Source organism: Macaca fascicularis, chromosome 13 (genome assembly GCF_037993035.2).
Source record: "Macaca fascicularis isolate 582-1 chromosome 13, T2T-MFA8v1.1".
NCBI classification, from domain to species: domain Eukaryota; kingdom Metazoa; phylum Chordata; class Mammalia; order Primates; family Cercopithecidae; genus Macaca; species Macaca fascicularis.
The window spans coordinates 97,547,978-97,567,802 of NC_088387.1; the positions used below are offsets into that span (position 1 = coordinate 97,547,978).

Sequence of the window (19,825 nt, forward strand, 5' to 3'; positions counted from 1 at the left end):
TTATTGCTGAATAGTGTCCCACTGTATGAATATGTCACAACATAATTATCCACTCTATTGTGATGGATTTTTGGGTTGCTTCTAGTTTTTGGTTGATACAAATAAAGCTGTTAAAAACATTTGTGAACATGTCTTTTGTCACACATGTGCAAAAAGCATTAACCATAAAGGAAAAGATTGACAAACTGAACTATATTAAAGTGAATAACTTCACTTCATCAAAAAGTGCCAGTAAGAGAATGAAAAGGTAAGCCTTAGCATTGAAAAGATATCTGCAAATATATGTCCAATAAAGAACTCATACATAAAGAACTCTTAAAAGTCAATAAGCAAAATAAAAACACATTAAAAAATGGTCAAGAGACTAGACTAGGCAATTTACAAAAGAAGAAATCCAAATGACCAATGAATATTTATCAGGGAAATGCAAATTAGAATACACCCTCAGAATAGCTGAAAATCTAAAATATGGATAATATCATGTATTAACAAGGACTTGGAGCAACTAGAAAAAATACTGATACACTAGGAAAACTGGCATTATCTACGAAAAAGGACATATGCATATCTTATGATCCTGTAGTTCTACTCCTAGGAATCAATTCAACAGAAATACATGCACATGTGCACAAAACAGATGCACCAGAACTGAACACAATGGCATTATCTTATAAACCTTTTCCTTTTAAAGTTAGTATACTTATTATTTAATGCTGTTTTCTGCTTAAAAATTAGTTTCATTGTACCAAGAAACATGAGACAGCCTTATCCTCAAAGAACACACATGTACAGAACCAGTCAAAATAGTGTTACTACAAATAGTAAACAGAGACCATATGAAGCACTACAAGAGGACAGAGGCAGCAAATGTCTAACTAGGGATACTTGGGGAAGGCTTTATGCAGATGTTATTTGAATTGGTTTGTGAAGGATGAATAGAAGTTCAGTGGGCACAGAAGGAAGAGCAAGGCAGAATATGTTTAGAAGAGAAATGGCTTATTCTAGGAATGACAAGGATTTCCATCTGCCTAGAATGCAGTATTCCTGAGGGAAGAGAGTGACTCTTGTGAGATGACAGCAGAAAACTAAGCTGATTCAAGAAACCGAAGGACCTATGCATACTAAGTGTGACTCATGTTTTAGAACGGAGTCTTGTGGATAAACTGCTTTGTACATACATTGTCTGCTGATGAATGAATGTCTATATTCTGTCTCTAAATAAGGTGAAAACTCCTAGGAAGGGTCATGTTTTTTTAAAACTATATTCCTTCAGAGTCCATAAGCAATTCTACAATAAATGAAGATACCTGTTTACTTTTACACCAGTTTCACCCCATCCTAAACATAAAGGTTTCTAATCCATAACAACTTACGGAAAGGTTTGTCTTTATTTACGTCTGTTTCAGGTCATGTTTTGTAAGGGCAATATTCTGTTACCCGGAATATTCAAGTCCCTATTCTCTGGTGGTTGAGGGTGGTCAGAATCAGATGAAAAGGAAAACAGCCTTAGGAAATGCTTCAAAGGAAATAAAAAACAAGCCAGACTAGGTAACCTTGTCCACCTCCTTACATTTCTCTCCCACTTCATTTACATCAGAGGTTCCCAAACTTAGGTTTGGTTCCTAGGTTTTATTCCTAGAGAGTTACATTCAATAGGTAGGGATGGGAAGAAGGGGCAGGGAAGGTATTTTAAAAAAGGTCTAAAGATGTGAACTCTGATTTTACAGAGAAAGAAAAATCTCCTTTTTTAGAATTCTACATTAAAACTGTAGCCTTCTGAAGTTCTAAAGAAAACTTTTGAGGGCATGTTGTGATCAATTATTGATACTAACTTCTTAATATATGCCCAATGGATAGGAAAAAACATAGTATGAATTCGTATCTGGTCTATAGATGGAATAGAATAAATGAAAAAAAAAATTACTAGGAATGGCCATTCTGTGAAACAAGCAGTTACCCACCTGGCTCTGGGCCTCCAGTTTTATTTCCTCAGGAGTGGGTTTGGTCATTGGGGTTGGGTTTGTATTACAAGGATCCATCTGTTCTTTCTTTTCCACTTTCACCTTTACATCATCCAGGCTTAGGTTTGGAGTTGATCTTAAATCTTTCTCATCTTTATCTAAAAGATAGCGTAGGAGCTGATGGTCTTTTGATTCTTTTTTCTTTGAAGCATCCAGCTCTAGTTTTATACTGGAGTTTCCTTGTACCTGTCCAGTCACTGACACAGAAGTAGATGCACTGTCCTTTTTATCAGGCTCGACAGACAAAGTGGTGATATCTGAGGGGCTACCCTCCTGTAAGAGCCGGTGCAGAATTTTATGCCGCTCTGTCAGTGAGCTATGAGAGGAGGGACAAGAACCTCCTGAAGAGTTAGCAGAGGCAGAGTTGGAAGTGCCTGTGCAAGACAGGACATCTTTGCAGCTTGTGTCTATATCAGCATGCCGTAACTGCTGTTCGGCAGTTGTCGTCAAAAGCTGCACTAGTTTGTGACTGGTTTGAGAGTATTTACTGTCTCCATCTGAAAGTCTGTCATTGTTATGCAGAAGCCCTGAATCCAGAGGTTTGCCATCACTAGAGCTGTTGTCAGATTGAATCATTTCATTTAAAATGGATGCAATCTCTTTGTTATCTTTGGACTCAGCTTTTGCTGGTTGTATATTTAATCTGCTAGGTGAATTCTGTGAGCTCATCTGCCTGAGGACTGGAGAATTGGCAGAGAAGCCAACGGAGTTATTGGGTCCTTCATTCATACCCTGTAAAGATGTTACTGGGATGTTTGAATAAGATCGGTTAGTATTATTATTACAGGCACTACTTGTCATGCCAACAGGAGAGCTTAATGTCGAAATATTAGGAGGAAAGGAATTGTTTGGCATTCTGGGCCTTGTTGTCAATCCAGAAGTAACCTGTCTCCTTGGAGACATGAACTGTGCTAGGGATATGCCTGTACCTTCCATAGGAGAATTATTGAGGTTTAAAGAGGGATTACTGCTCTGTGAACTGGCCTGTCCTTGGTTTAAGGCAACATTGGCTACAATCTGACTTCCAGGTGAGCATCCGAAACTTCCTTGGCTGTTGCTAGAATTACTATGACTGCCGCTATGAAGGTCTGAGCTCTGCTGGCGGTTTATTCTGGTGGATACCATGTTGCTGTTGGATGGTGGCAACGTGGATGAACGAGCCACACCATGAGCTGGAGAGATACTAGGATTGACCGAGGGGTTTACTCGGGGAATTGACATTCCAGAATTAGTGTCATCTTGAGGAGAAAGCCCACTGTGCTCCCTGGGGGAAAAAGACATCATTATTCAAACATCTTCATTTGTTTCTATTAAAATATTTTCATGAAACGTATTCTAAAACAAGATCATTGATCTCATTAATATTGCAAGCTATCAAGTAAAGAGCTTCTGTATCATCTTAAATTAAGAAAAAAGTTCCTTAAATTAAGAAAAAACTACTGTAAAATATTAGCACCACTTAATAAGAAATAATGCTTATTGACTCTTACATTTGATAATGGTCTCAGTTATATGTAAAATAAATTTTTCTTGGTTTTGGAAAAAATCCAATATATGTTCTTTTAAACAATTTCTAAACTTAATATACACAATTAACATTACAATAATTTTTTGGTTGAAAAAGAAACTTCTCACACACCTCTGTTTATAAAGCATTTATTTATGACTCCTGTTACAGCTTTTAAGTATTTCAACTCCAAAGAGGAAGACTGGGTAAGGAAAATACTGTGTCACTGATGTAAAAATTAAAAAGAGTGATATGCAGACATAGCAGATGTTTTGAAAGAGAAATCACAATATGAAAAAAAGAACTGTGCTAATTCCACTCACAAGCATAATTTAAACTAAAAGTAGAAAAAAACAGAATACTGAATTCAGGTTTTCAGTGAGTTTTTTACTCAAATTCATAATTATGACAACAGATTTGTGACTGGCATTACCATGTTCCAATAAGCAAATACATTAGATGAGAAAAAGATGAAGTGAGGGGAAATGTCTTTGTTTTTAATGCTACATTTTAACCACTGTAAATGTAGGATTTCTAATAATTCATAGGATAAAAGAATAGTTTCAAGAATTTATCATATATCAGTGTAAAACATACTTAGAGAGGGGAACAAATTAGAGGCAATGGCATTCAAAAATCAAGTTGATAGTTTAATGATTTGTAATTTCTGTGAGAAATTGTCAACTTGAACTCAGGAGCCACCAAGTATGCCAAAATGAAAATAGAGCACGTTCAAAAATAAAAATAAAAATAACAATGTTAACAAACTCTGAAATCTCTTATAAGATTCACATTTGGAATGTTGTAAATTTTTAGCCATCTTTTTGGTTTTACCCTCTAAAAAGCATATTTTCACCCTCCGCTTTCCTACCTCCCTTTATGAACAACAAAGCTATTACATGATAAAACTATAAAACCCAATATGGATATATTGATTATATATACTCATCACACTAGTTTTATGCCTAACTTAGAATATCTGCTTTCTAGCCATCAAAAGTATAAAAAATTTCTCTAATAAGAGATATGTGAACTGGCTTATTTCATATGAAGCTCTCCAAATAAGTAGTACCTGTCGATGATATGAATTCCCATGATGAAAGGCTGCATGTCTGGACTTTGAGGGTAGCAAAGTTTACACTTGGTGTGGGCGCTAAGCATTGTCCCATCATTCAATATGAATCTATAGGAGGGGCTGGAGGCAGTGCCACGAGTCATCACTGTTTCAAACAAAAGAGAAACCTAGTTAAAATTCTGATACTTATACGCTGGCTTTAAGTCACCAGGCTTTATTTCTACTTAGAACCTCATTTTAAATGCCCTCCCAACTGCTGACTGCTTAAACTCAGAATAAAGAATAGTTCAGACAAAGCAGATATCTGAGGGGGAAAGATGATTCCAGTTGAAATATACCACTTGATGACAGGGTTTAATTGAGTCATAGTTGAATGGGTGCCTCCTCACATAAGTTAAAATTATGAGGAAACCCTAAATCTGGGAAACAACAACTTTAATCTTTTTATTTTTTTTTTCTTTTGAGACAGAGTCTCGCTCTGTCACCCAGGCCGGAGTGCAGTGGCACGATCTTGGCTCACTGAAACCTCCGCCTCTGGGGTTCAAGCAATTCTCCTGCCTCAGGCTTCTGAGCAGCTGGGACTACAGGCGCCCACCACCATGGCTAATTTTTGTATTTTTAGTACAGGCAGGGTTTCACCATGTTGGTCAGGCTGGTCTTGAACTCGTGACCTCAAATGATCCATCCACCTTGGCCTCCCAAAGTGCTGTGATTACAGGTGTGAGCCAACATGTCTGGCCCAACCTTAATCTTTCTCTATACTGGGGGCAGCTCTTCAAATTTATTAAGTCTCCATTAAAAATACCAGAAAATACTTTTCTCTCCTCTCACTCTCAGTATTACCTTTAACAAGTTTGTTTTCTCTTTTGCTGGCTGATTTTAATAACAGCTCTACTAGGATATGACTCACACAGCATAAAATTTATTCTCTAAGTTTTGATCAGCTTATAGAGTTCCCTAACTAATATTCAAATTTAAGTTTTCACTTAGGAATGTGAATCACTAAGGTCCCATTCGACAAGTTATTTATAAATATGTGTAAAATCTGTGGACTATTTTTAATGTTTGAATTTTTAAAGTTTAGTAAGCAAATTAAGATAAAGCCAATGGTTATTAGTATAAGGAACAAAAACTAAGTTAAGACAGTCAAGTCACTTTATAAGCAGCATAATTTACTTTTGGCTTAAAGCTTTACTAACAGCAGAAAAAATTCTAACCATGTAAGTATTTATTAAATATGTAAAGGCTATGCCAGACTATTATGTAATAAAATATCACTGATGTTTTGATAATACCATATAATTCTATTTTAAGAAAGATTGAGTACTACCACAAATGACTATTATAATTTAGCCTGTGATAAATGTTAGTCCAATTTTTCAAAGACATTTCAGAAGGGGCTTTGATTACATTTTAAAGGACATGAGAAAGAGGCTTAAAATTACTAATTAATAAATAATTTTTGAAGTTACATGTTACTTGAAGTAAACAAGAAATGTTCTATTTTTATTGTCCTGTGTATACAGTACCAACTGAAAAAGGTATAGTTTGTTATAAATCTATATCATAATATATCTGCCTAAGTACCAAAACCACAATATAAATCTAATCGAAAGGATAAGACTTATATCTAACCAACCACATTCTTTACACACCTGGCAAATTTCAGCTAAATCACTGGCATAGTTACTAAATATAATGTATCTAAACTAGGAAAAATTTCGAATTTGGGGAAGCTTATTAATTTAATACAAGATAATTACCACACTTCATGTTTTGAAATTAGATTACTTGTTTTGGATGAGAATGTATGGACTAAGATTTGGCATTTTATAATTCAGCCATTCTTGGAAATGAGAAAAAGGCAATATCTAATATGGTAAAACTTCAATTAATTAGAACTCAGTAAGACTCTCCAGTTAACTAAAATTCTGGTGCTTAATTGTTCAGATGAAGAGGTCAAAGGAAGGCAGCATAAATCAATGAAAAGAGTAAGAGCCTAGGAGTCAGATTCAGGCTTGACCTTTCACTGTCATTTACAAGTTTAAGACTTAATGCAAATTAATGTTCACCCATCTCAGTCAACTCATTACTAAAACTGAGCCAACAACATTGTAAAATAATATCTAGCATGGAGCCTAGCATAGAGTACATAGCAGGTATTGAACGAATATTTCCTCAATAAACATCAGAGGGAAAAAAACCCAACAAATATGCAGCTTCCAAAGTACTTATGTTCTGAGTTACACACATAGTCAATCCCTAGACACCATTTATGGCAACAGCTTCAACTCTGTCTAGCAATCACTAATACTTTGAATTAAGAGATGAGTAAGGTAGCCACAGCTCTTCACAGAGTTGGTTCAATAAACATTTGCTCTACACATCAAATTTTCCCTTTAAGTGGGTTTCAAGGTTTAGTTTTGGAATTTCATTTTGTTTATAGATCCTGGCCTAGTTTTCTGACCTAATTTTGTCATCTTTATAGCTAGTATTTTGATTCCTGTGTTCATTTCTAAACTTTTTAGAACACTTAGCGGGGAAAGATATTATTGAAGGACTATTATTGACACCTCAGAATCCTTCCAAAAAAACTTTAACATGACAGCTGTCCCCCCCCTCAAAATAGGCCTCAAAAGAGCCACAAAGCAAAAGAAACATTAAAATTTCCCTGGTTACAGCAGCTGTAGAAGCAAAGCTTTTTGGGTTTTTGATCCCTCCCAATTTGGTGGCGAGATAACCTCAAACAAGCATGCCTTACGGATATTAACAAAAAAGGTAAAAAATGTGTGGCAAGGTACTATGGGTCAACGCTGGTACAGGTTTATTTTTCTTTGTGGTAGTCACCTAAACATATGCAGAAAAAGAGAAAGAATTAAAAAATTGTTGTTAGGTACAGAAAAAATAATTACCCCTAAATGTTCTAAAATTCTCAATCACCAATGAGCAAATTCTATTTATTATATCAAAATCACTAACAGGACAGTAAACTCACATTTTAAATATTTTTAACAAAGTTTGACATAAAAAGATTTTCAGTTAATTGTCACATGGACCGTGGACTTAACCACATTACGCAAGTCTCAAAGAACATTCTAATTAATCATTGATATGGGTACTTTATGTTGTATAGCAATGCTTCCAAACTTAATACCATAAACCCCTTCCAGCTTTGACTCACGATATACTTTCTTCTTTTTTGGGACAGGGTCTCACTCTGTCACCCAGGCTGGAGTGCAGTGGCGTGATCTCGCCTCACTGCAACCTCCGCCTCCCAGGTTCAAGGGATTCTCCTGCCTCAGACTCCCAAGTAGCAGGGATTACAGGCTCACATCACCAGGCCCGGCTCATTTTCGTATTTTTAACAGGATGGGGTTTCACCATGTTGGCCAGGCTGAGCTCGAATTCCTGTGCTCAAGTGATCCTCACACCTCAGCCTCTCAAAACACTGGGATTACAGGCGTGAGCCACCATGCCTAGCCTTAACTATATTTTTTAAAAGATGAAAATAGCTTTATTTTAATAAAAAGTTAATAGAGAGATGAACAAAGAATAAGTAAAGTCATTTGTAATTCCATCATGCAGAGATAATCAGTTAAAATTTTGTTAATTTTCCAGAATTGGATAAATAGATATATAAAAGTGAGATCATATTATATATGCTGTGCTCTCTTGGTCTACTTTTTTTTTGTTTTTTGAGATAGTGTCTCACTTTGTCACCCAGGCTTGAGTGCAGTGGCATGATCAAGGCTAACTGGTCTTCACTTCCTGGGCTCAAGCAATCCTCCCACCTCAGCCTCCGGACTAGCTGGGACCATAGCTGTGTGCCACCATGCCTAGCTAATTTTTGTATTTTTATTTTTTGTAGAGATGAGGTTTCACCATGTTGCCCAGGCTGGTCTTGAACTTCTGGACTCAGGCAATCTTCCTGTCTCAGCCTCCCAAGGGCTGGGATTACAGGTATGAGCTACTGTGTCCAGCCACCTACTTTTTAATATAACAATATATTGTGGATATTTCAAAGACAAGAAAAGATGATCCATCATTATATATATGTAAACAGAACTTTCATACAACTAGTTTCTAGGTTGTATAGCCTGACATTTCCCATGACTACTATCTAACTGCTGATAGATGTGCTCCAAGAAAAAGTATTCTGTGAAAAAAAAAGTCTCAGTAACAAAATTTAAAAGGTATTTTTATTGTAGAACTTTTCAGAAACTTAAATACCTTAAATATATCTTATAAATCCCCTAAAGTGGGATTACACATAAAACATCATTTCCTAGTTATAGTTATTAAGTTTGTGGAACCTAGGTTCATATTTTACAAACTTCTCTGTAAGTAAACATCTTAGACTATAGACTCTGATTCAGTAGTCTGGGGTGGGGTCCAGAAATCTAGTTTAACAACTGACCCAGATGAATCTATCTTACCAGGGACTTTGGGAAGCACCATGACCTAGATATTTCTTTAAAGTAATAGTTTTGAATTGAACAGAACCTGGGAACTTTTTCCAAACTATACATACTTGAATGGATCTTCTCCTACTTTAAAAAGTTCCTCAAGTGATCCTGATACCTATTTCTCTCCAATCTCAATGTAAAACCATGGCTTTAATCTAATTCATGCTAGGTAGTTCCCAAATATTCTTTGACTGAAATGTGTTTTCAAACTTGATTCTGGAAAATATAATAGTAAATTCCCTTTGACAGCAGTTCATGAGTTGACTTTGTCAAGAGCAGCTAAAAAACTAAACTAAAACTAGAAATTTTAATGCATATTAGGATTTTGGACTAGTTGCTGCCATCAAAGAGTAAGTTAATGGGCAGGAAAAAAAGACAACAAATGGAGGACAAACTTTTCCTGCCTAAATATCATTCACTATAAAGTTCTACACAAAATCAAGAAGATGGTACATAATTTGTTTCACTCTTTTTATACTGTCCTAAGTGAAAAGGCAGCAAGAAAACTGCAAATGCAAACAACAGCTCTCTCCAATCTTGATGGATCAATGGTTGTCACACTTAAGCATTATTATTATTATTATTTGTTATTATTTTTTTTGAGATGGAGTTTCGCCTTGTTGCCCAGGCTGGAGTGCAATGGTGCGACCTCAGCTCACCGCAATCTCCACCTCCTGGGTTCAAGCGATTCTCCTGCCTCAGTCTTCCAAGTAGCTGGGACTACAGGAATGGGCCACCATGTGCGGCTAATTTTGTATTTTTAGTAGAGATGGGGTTTCTCCATGTTGATCAGGTTGGTCTTGAACTCCTGACCTCAGGTGATCCTCCTCGGACTCCCAAAGTGTTGGGATTACAGGCGTGAGCCACTGCGCCTGGCCAACTTAAGCACTATCTTTAAGGTTTGTTAAGATATCTGGGCAGGCCTTCATCTGATATTTTAATTCGGCAGGTCAATAGCTTTAACAGGTGATTCTCATGACAGTGTTTCATTGACCACATTTCTCATATCTGGCTAGATACTGCTGAATAGAAAATATCAGAAAAGGCTGTGCTCAATCCACAAAACCTGTTTGTCAGGTTGTTTAGAATCTCCAAAACACTAGATTCAGTCATGTGAACTTTGGACAACTTAATTCTAAGAAAAATACAAGTTATTTCTATTGAAGATTTTTTTTCCTAAAAAATGTAGAATGAGGGAACATTAAAAAATGACTAACAGGGAAGAGGTATTGGATTATACTTACATTTCTTTACGTTTTACTCTAAATTATTTCAGTTTATATATTAATGACAAACTAGTTACTTATTATACTTTAATCAATTTGTTTTATGGCCTAGTCACATCTATGGGGAGCCTAGCCATTTGGATAATGAGACAAGCCAGATCTGCTTTGCCTTGGTGAAAATGAACATAAGTTATAGGCAAATAAATTAAATCTTTTAAGAAAAGCCTTGGAAGGCCCAACTTAAGGCAAAAATCAAAAGTACTATATACTTGAGAACTTGAGGCAATGAGTGGAGACAGTGTTGAGTCCCAAACCTACGCAAAAGTCAAGCATCACTCTTGGCAGAGGAAATCACAAAGTTCACATCCAATGGACGGCATTAGTTACTTATTGTAATGGTTTCCAAACCTGGCTGCCCTTCAGGATTGCCTGGGAAACTTTTAAAAAATACAGATTCTTGGCTCTACCCAGTGAAATACAATCTTATGGGGTGGTATAAGTCTAGTAAGGAGCCCACTAGAGAACCACTAGTCTGTACAAAGCTGTTCCAGAAATACCTGGATTGTGATATTTATATAGATACTTCCTGGAAAAAGAAAAAAAATCAAACTACTTTCTCCATATATCACTAGGAAGCAGTTGACCTGAAATGTAATGAATGGAAAATCATATATAAACTTAGGAAATCTAATGTTATGGGAAAAATGTTAAAATTAAGACTGATGAAATAATAATATTTTTAAATTGTTTTTCAGGAAAAGCCATACAACGAGATTCTTACAAAAGTAACTATCTAGAGATTAGAGAATAAATTTCATTGGAAAAAGAATGTTAGGCTACCATAATTAAACGACAATATTTTTAAAGTATATCAAAGCCATTTAATTCTGAACTTCTGTAAACTTTCTGGCCTTAACTCTCAAATAACTTTTCCCACCTTTCCTATAGTATTGTTAAGTTTCCTAAGGGCAGGTAATATACGTATCTTATACTTCCATGATACTTACTAAGGCCCAGCAGCTATGCAATAATTAATAATTTCACAGGATGTATTTTTTGGCTTGAAATTTCAACCTGAGTCAAGAGATACAGGTTCTGCAACAGTCATGAAGTAAACATGCATGACACTGATCTCTGTATTATCCAGAAGGCCTTTAACATGCTTGTTCTGCTAGGAATGATCTTTGAGAGCCAAACAAAATATTATTTATTCTCTGAAGTCATCCTTGATTCTTCAAGTCAGAATAATTTTTTTTCTTATTTGGTTATGGTTCTATCATATCCCATGTCAAACTGATCTTGAGGGTTGTCATATATTTTCCTACTGTATTATAAGCTCTTTAAGGGCAAAACTTTCTTTCTTAGTCATCACTGTACCCCTGGCACCTTATATAGTGTTCTATGTATGTTGGGAACTTGATACATGTCTGCTGAATGAATGAATGAATGAATGAGTGACCACCACACAACATCCTATTCTTTAGAACATGTATCCCAAATTTCAGATCCACTCATGAATTACTTTGCTTACCCATTTCTTCCTTTCCTAAAACTGATTATTGCAAAAACTATAATTTGGAGAAAATACTTATCAAGCCATAAGTTCTATACAAACTATCCAAATGTAAGTAAAGATAAAGGTTAATGAAAATAACTGAGAGAGAAAACTTTACCTTCTTGGAACAGCTGTCTGGCATAAGATGGCTCTCTGCCCTGAGGTTGGAAAAAAGCGTAAATGCACTTCCTCACTAAATCTTCCCAACCAGTTCTGCCAGCAGCTCTCAGGGAACTAGTATCAATAGAGATGATTTTACCTGTACAAAGAACAAAAGTGTACATTTGTAACAGCCTCTTTATATAAATCATCCATATTTCAAAACTAACAACTGAGTCTAAGAAATATTCTTTCTTTCCAAATACTCAATAAACAAAAGCAATAAAAAGCACTATTAATTTTTATTACATATAGTTATGAAGTATGTTATTGACATAAATTGTTTTGGTTTTGGAATTGTTATGTCCTAGTATGTCATATTATAAAATTCAATTCAGGTCTAGGATTAAAGTCATACCATAATGACCTGACGCTGCTGAGACTAATGCAGTTCAAACTCCTCTGGCTTGGTCTTTGGATTCTGCTCTCTGTATACTGATGACTGATAGGAAAGGAGAGGTAAAGATGAAGTATATTTCTTGGTTTAAATTAATTTCTAATTACTAAGAGAAGAGAATATGAGAAAAGAAGCAAGGCTTTCCCTCTCTACCCTTTGTTGGGCTGTAGGCAATACTGTATTTAAGACTAAACACAGACTGAAGGCAACAAAAGTTAAGTCAGAAAAACGGTAAGTGAGAACATTAAGATTTGCTAGGCAGTATGCACATGGAACACATGTTTTATAAAATTTATAGTGATTCGCCATTGTTATCATATTTAAACAAATTTCCTATCTGGCTATGAGAGAATTCAGATAAGTTATTCCTCAGTTAACAGAGGGCCAATTAATCCAGTCTGTAAATATTAAGACCTGTTTTATCATGTTTTACACAATCTTACAGTCACACAAACTAATACAAGATATATATAGAATATATATATAAATCAAGAATTATATTAATGAGATAAAAACCTGCAAACCCACCACTCAACTTTAGAACTTGACGTTACCAATATTGCTGCATCACATGTGCACTCCTCCCTTGTCACTACCCCCTCTTTAAATTTTCCTGTGAATGGGCATCTAGACTGTTAACAGTTTTTTGCCATTATAGTCAGCACTACTATGAACATCTTTCACATGTTGCATGGTACATGCATTCTCTAGGGTATATACGTAGGAACAGAATTGTTAGACTGTAGGTTATGTGAATGCAACTTTATAATATTAATTTTAAAATGTCTTCCTGAAACTTGTACCACTCTATGCTTCCACCAGCAATGCATAGGAGCTAGTGCTAATCTAACATCCTTTCCATCACTTGTGTTGTCAGGCTTCTTTACGTTTTCAAATTAGTAGGTGAAAAATGCTATCTCATTGTGGTCTAAATTTTTATTTCCCCAATTATTAGAGTTCACCACTAATGTTTCCTCTTCTATGAATGCCTGATTAAACATTTTCCCCATCTTCCCCTTCTTCATACAATCAACTCAAATCTATCACCCAGTTTGTGCCTCCTCATTGAACTAACTCCCTGTTTATATATTTCATTTGGTTTGCTTAGAATAAAATATTCATTAGACCTTTGTAACTTAGGGTCTTGAATCTGATGTACCCAGTCCTACTTGATCAGGTTATCACCTAAGTCTTGGCATAAATGTAAATAGTAGAAAGAAAATAAACTGAAACTCAAATAAGGGAATTTTGTCATTTAAGAACAGTTTGGGGAAAGCCTGGTGAACACTGTAACTGAAACTATAAAAGATCTTAGATTTTTAAGAATTTTAATAGTTCAACCCTTGTTTCTTATGTCAGAGATAAAAAGTTGGTTATAGCAGGGATTCCACTGCTACATAGTCTTCCTATACAAGAATGCGCCTCACAGGCAGTGACTAAGGGAGGTGTGTGCATGTGTGTGTGTTCATGTCAGGGTTGGCCCCACGAGAGGGCATGAGAGTTTAGAGTTTGGGGGCTGGCAGGAGAGAAAGTGATTAAGTTATCAGCAATGGTACCAGATGGGTAATGTAATGACTGTCTTAGTGAGGAATCATGAACAGCTTGATTTAGAATACCTCTGCCTACTACAGGAAAGTTTAACCAATCAACCAACCACCAAACAACCAAACAACAATAAAAAACCTTTTTACATTTCCTAGTAAAAGACTTTTTTCTTTTTTTTAAGCGATATGGACCATCCCATAAAGAGTTAAAAAGTACTACAAAAACTTAAGAAATGTTTAACATTTATTATACCTATTCTTTTTAGCTAAGTCAATTCTATGATTTATATAATAAAATGTTAGTTTTACATTTTAAGTATATTTTATATTTCCTTGGTATCTTTGTATAATAAGTGTGTACAGTATAGTGATGCCCTTTTAATAGCGCTTTAGTGAAAAGTAACATAATACAAGAAAGAGCTCCACATTAGGACCTAAAGGTGGCCATTCTCGGCAAAGGGCTGTATGGTTTTGATCAAATCACCATCCCCTCATTTGTAAATTCAGGTTGGATTCTGTGATCTTTGAGGCTGCCTCAAACTATAAAATATATAGTTACTTTATGGCCCAGAGGCTAATCTTTTATTTTACACGATTATGGTTATTTTTATATATTTATACATATTACCAGGTATATCTAAAATTTTAACACCTGGGTTCTTAGAAACAAAACTACCACGGATAACACTGTTCCTATGAGAAAATAAAGTCCTTAAAACAATCCAATTTAGAATTCAACTTATAGAAATGCAATATGAGGAAAAGCTGAAACATCTTGTTCCTAAATTAGCCTCATAACTTTTAGGCCTTCCTCATCTCTGACATTTTTTTCTGTGACCTCACAATAACCCTTTTCAACACGTTTTCATTCTGCTATCTCACAAAGCCCTTCTTTGGTTTCTTTTTAGGTTAACTGGTTACTGACCAATTTTCCTTTTCAATGGACTCTATTTTTCCTTCATGCAAAATACTTTCAATTTTCAATAATTTAAAAAATAATTTTTTTAATTTAAATAAGAAATTTTTGTTTTGGCACAAACCCACACATCCATAGTAAGCTTATTAAATTTTTCCAGTATTGTTCATGGTAGAGACCGGAAAGGAACACAATACATGGTAGACTCAAAAATGGAATGAAAAAAGGGATGATAATTGATAATTACTATCCTTAGATGCCATCTCTCTGCATTCAGAGACATTCTCTTCACCATTTTCTATTATCTGTGCTAATTTATCCATACTAGTTCTTTAGTAAGAGCAGCTGGAAGTTTATCACTAAAAACACATGCACAAAGCATACAACATTGGAATATTAGATTATTGGGACTAAAAAATGAATATATAATGAAATAGGATCTTATAAAAAGGTGGTAAAAGTCAAAATGTACACTAAAACTAAACTTTCACAAAGCAGAAAATTCAGAAGAAATGATTTTTAAAATCTTAGTCTGCTAGAAAATATACCTCTAATATTTATCTCTATTTTAAAATTAGAGAGGTGAGATATATGTAACCCTGGTTGTTGTAAAAGCATGCACATACAATGTGTTAGTGTAAAGATAAAATCAAGTAATATAAGAAAAATACTTCATCAGCTATAAAGAACAGTAACAATTTGTCCTTGCTGAAAATAAAATCTGAAGTAGGCCTTTAAGAATGCCTTATTTATAGGCAGTCTGTTACTCAGTTTGAGGCTCTCCTGCCCTCCTTCTAGCACTTCTAACTTACCTCTCTGTCTTGCTTATCTTTAGACTTCTGCAGCTCTGGTTCCTCAATTAGGAGTACCCGTTCTGCATCAAGACCCTTCGTTGCTGCCCCCCTTCCAAGACCCACACTTTAAATAGTGGGCACCACTTCATCCTTTGGGGCTCAGTATCAGCTCCTCAGACAGGCCTTTGCTGACAAACTAATTTCATAAATCTTCCCTTATACCATTCTCATAACTTTTCTATCATCAAAAATAACACAATTTGTCATTGAATTATTTTTGTTCAACCATATACATCTTGAGGAATCACCTAGTGACAGGCACTTCTAAGGACTCAATCAGTATGGGCTAAATAAATTTAGAGAAAAAGAATTTAAAAAAAACCCAGAAATAGCCAGATACATTTAAGCATAATAGTAAAACTACCGTATTCATATCTATTTTAAATAAATGTATATATCTCTACATATTTACATATCTATATCTTCTAAATTTAAGCATTTTATTCCATGATTACGAAAAATAATTTATAATCAAACAAATATAGGTATATAAAGTTATAAAAAGTGTTCTCTCCAGCACCCTGGCCATGATAACGATTATAGTATCTAAGAGCACCATTTAAAATGTTTTCTGTATAAGACTAGGGAGCAAAGCCTAAATCTCATAGAACAGAAAGACATTCTGGATATAATTAAAGGGCAGAGTCACATTATTAATACCTATGGAACATTCTGAACTTTACAATTAGTACCTGTAGTATCTTGCTTGGTCATAAAGGATTCTACACCCGTAATAGCTGGAGGCCGAGGTAATCGCCGTGCAATACAAATCAGACATGACTGGAAATCTGCCCAAAACAAGAAAGGGAAATTGAAGGAAAGAGAGTAGAAAATGGTTTACCTCTATCACTTGCCATTAATGGTTTTCAAAAAAACAATACATGTTACAGGATCTGACATAATATTGAAATCATTCTTATCTAATGTATCTTAGAAATAAACTTGCTGGCAACCAAAAACTGACAGCTCCAGGTAGAGAGTTAGTTGGCACAAACTATTCCTTCCTATTGAATGCTCTTATATATACCAGAGCAGACTGATGCATTTCATGTATGGATAATAACAACTAGAAGTAGTAGTTTTGGTTAGATATAAGTGGCACAGTGTTTTTTAAAATACAGTTTTGTAGTCAATTTCTTATATTCACCAGTACTTAACGGCTGCAAAGATTATTCTTATAACCACGGTGTAGATAATTATATGAGAAAAACAACCTTTAACTCTGAAGCACTATTTTGCTCTTGACAGATGACTTCATGTTTTCAGGATATACAATTTTTTCTAAGTCCTATTCCCAAATTTTGTTTTGAGGATGTTAAACACAATATCACACAGCTAAAAATGAACTTTAATCAAATAAGACTTGGCATGTATATTTTATAAAAAGTCTCCAGTTGATTGCCACCTCCATTTCCTGGTGAGACCTGCTACGTATATGGCTTTTTTGCATCTGACTGACTTCTTGTCTACTACCTTCCCTTGTCCTTACTCCAGTTCCCAATTTGTGATTTTCTAAACTTAGCCCAGTCTAAGTTTACATGGAAAACTCATCCACTGTCACATATTTAACTAATTCCATGTTGACACCATGTTCATATTAGAGCTTCAGCATGTTTCCATCTGTTCATAAGTTTTCTCCTTATAAATTACCTTGTATAGCCTGAAAAATGCCAACTCTATTCTCCAATGTTCCCTACACTCTAAACTTGAAACTTTCTAAAAATCAGAGCTGTTCAACAGTCTGCTGCATCTGGTACATTTCCAACTGGCAGCAGTTAGTTACATCTCTTATTTCTAGACAGCAAGTTGGTCTGAATTATTTGACATTTTAGTGGGAATGCCAGCTTAAAACTAAGAATCTGGGGGGCATATTAAAGGAACGATTCTAGATGTAATTATTGTTTTTTAAGTATTAAGAATATATAGCAAATGGAATAGCTACTATGATACATACTATAGTAACCAAAAATACTATCTGAAAAAGGCAGTTTATAATTAATTTCCTCTCCTTTCCTTAAAGTCACAGAAGAAATAAACACTTTAAAATGAACATTTGGCTTTACCTTCTCCATCCTCTTGAATTGATTTTGGCTGTGACACAGTGAAACACTGCATTACTTCATAACGCTGGCAAGCTTCTTGGTTCTCGGTTCCTGGCTCATCTGGAGGGTGAATTAGCATCCTGCAGTTAAAGGTATGGCTGTTTCGTCGTGTTGCCTCTTGAGGCCAAGGAACTCCATTTACTGAGGAAGAAAAATTGATTACGTGCTTGTGAATATGGTGAAAAAGCACAAACTCTGAAGATACAAAAGATGTACTTTAAGCGATCTGCTTAATTAGACACTCAGATTAAAAGACAGACTGACCTCTTCACATCTAACATTATCCTGAGGCAATAGAATACTTATCTCCCTAGCAAATCTAAATGTCTACCAATTAGAAAACTGTAACATTTCCAAGAAAATACATGGGATCTTCCCCTCAAATATTATCATCAAAGACAAAAATTAAAAATTAAAACTTACTAGTCATTTTGCTCAGAATTTTACAGCAGTTAATTAATGAGTTTTTCAGTTGGTTTCCAGTTATACTTTGACAATGAAATGATTCAAAACCACAGGTATATTGATAAGTGGGGTTTTAACTTGGCAATCATGGATTCTTAAGGTTGGCTTTTGTGTGGATGTGCACCTTTCTGGGGGAGATTTCAATTTTCTTAGAGTCTGTGACTCAAAAAAATATTAAGAATATAGAGCAATCTCAATTTCTCATAACCATTTTCTCCTTGTGCTTTATTTTACTTAACTGGCACAGATCATATGCTACAACACCTTGGATATAGTGGATAATCAATATTATTATATTTAAAAAATGGCTAAAAAAGGAATGTTACCTGATCCAGTATAGGAAAAATGAATTCAGTTGCAAAAAGGTATCCATTTCAAGTAAAAACCACTGTGTGGTAGGTCATAATTTCCCAGTCATAGTGTCATGTTTAAATCATGTGGTCATGAGATGATCAGAGGGTTTTTAAGGCTGCCTTTTTTTTTTTCTGAGATGGAGTCTCACTTTGTCACCCAGGCTGGAGTGCAATGGTGTGATCTCGACTTACCGCAACCTGCGCCTCCTGGGTTAAAGCGATTCTCCTGCCTCAGTCTCCCGAGTAGCTGGGATTATAGGCGTGCTCCACCACGCTGGGCTAATTTTTGTATTTTAGTAGAAACAGGGTTTCACCATGTTGGCCAGGCTGGTCTCAAACTCCTGACCTCATGATCCACCCATCTCGGCCTCCCAAAGTGCTGGGATTACAGGTGTGAGTCACCATGCCTGGCCAAGGCTACTTTTTTACTGTTCCAAACATTTTCCTACCTTAAACTCTCCAGTGACCCTCCTTCCTTTTTTCCATCTCATCCTTTATTAAGTGTTAGAGGAAATCAGGGAAACAAACCCATATTGGAGTAAGAAGTCTTGGGTTCTGCTATTAGCAAGTTCTAAGGTTTGGGTTAATTAATCTTTGATGCTCATTGTCTCATTTTTTAAAATAAAATAATACACTACATTATCTCTAAAGTCATTTATACTTTAAAATTTCATAATAAAATACATAAGATACTTTGATGCTTGATTCAAATATCAGTAGTGATTTTAATAGAAACAATCATTTCAAGTCCCCAGTTACAACAAACACATATTACTATTTTCAAAAGGAAATGAAGTTTCTATTCTGTTGGGGGAACAATGTGGAAAATGAAGAGCTATGAATAACATTTTTATATGCATGTCTGGTTTAGTTATATAGGATTTCTGTCCAAGGTCCTCCCCTCCACTTTTGGAGCACATACAGGCTAAAGAGTGGAAGGAAAGGGAAGAAAAAAAGAAAAATGAATGTAAAAACTAGCATATCCATTCATTTTTAGAGCTCTCTTCTCATGTACTGAATAAATGGATTAAGTTGTCTAATTATTAGGAAAACTCTCCAACTAAAGTAAATAGACCCTATGATAAAAAATGGATTTGTGCCAGGCGTGGTGGCTCATGCCTGTAATCCCAGCACTTTGGGAGGCTGAGGCAGGTGGATCATGAGGTCAGGAGATCAAGACCATCC

General features: G+C 35.3%; 1 protein-coding gene across 4 annotated transcripts in view; it reads right to left on the reverse strand.

The window, feature by feature from the left end:
* The window catches only part of NCOA1 (nuclear receptor coactivator 1), a 130,968-nt gene that overhangs the window by 63,028 nt on the left and 48,115 nt on the right, over positions 1 to 19,825 (reverse strand). For all 4 annotated transcript variants that reach the window (XM_005576422.5, XM_005576420.5, XM_045369693.3 and 1 more), the window contains exons 6-10: positions 17,784 to 17,963; positions 16,413 to 16,508; positions 11,969 to 12,109; positions 4,601 to 4,748; positions 1,962 to 3,285 (exon numbers count right to left, since the gene is read on the reverse strand). In XM_005576422.5, the coding sequence (XP_005576479.1) occupies positions 1,962 to 3,285; positions 4,601 to 4,748; positions 11,969 to 12,109; positions 16,413 to 16,508; positions 17,784 to 17,963 (1,889 nt within the window). The remainder of the gene's footprint in view (positions 1 to 1,961; positions 3,286 to 4,600; positions 4,749 to 11,968; positions 12,110 to 16,412; positions 16,509 to 17,783; positions 17,964 to 19,825) is intronic.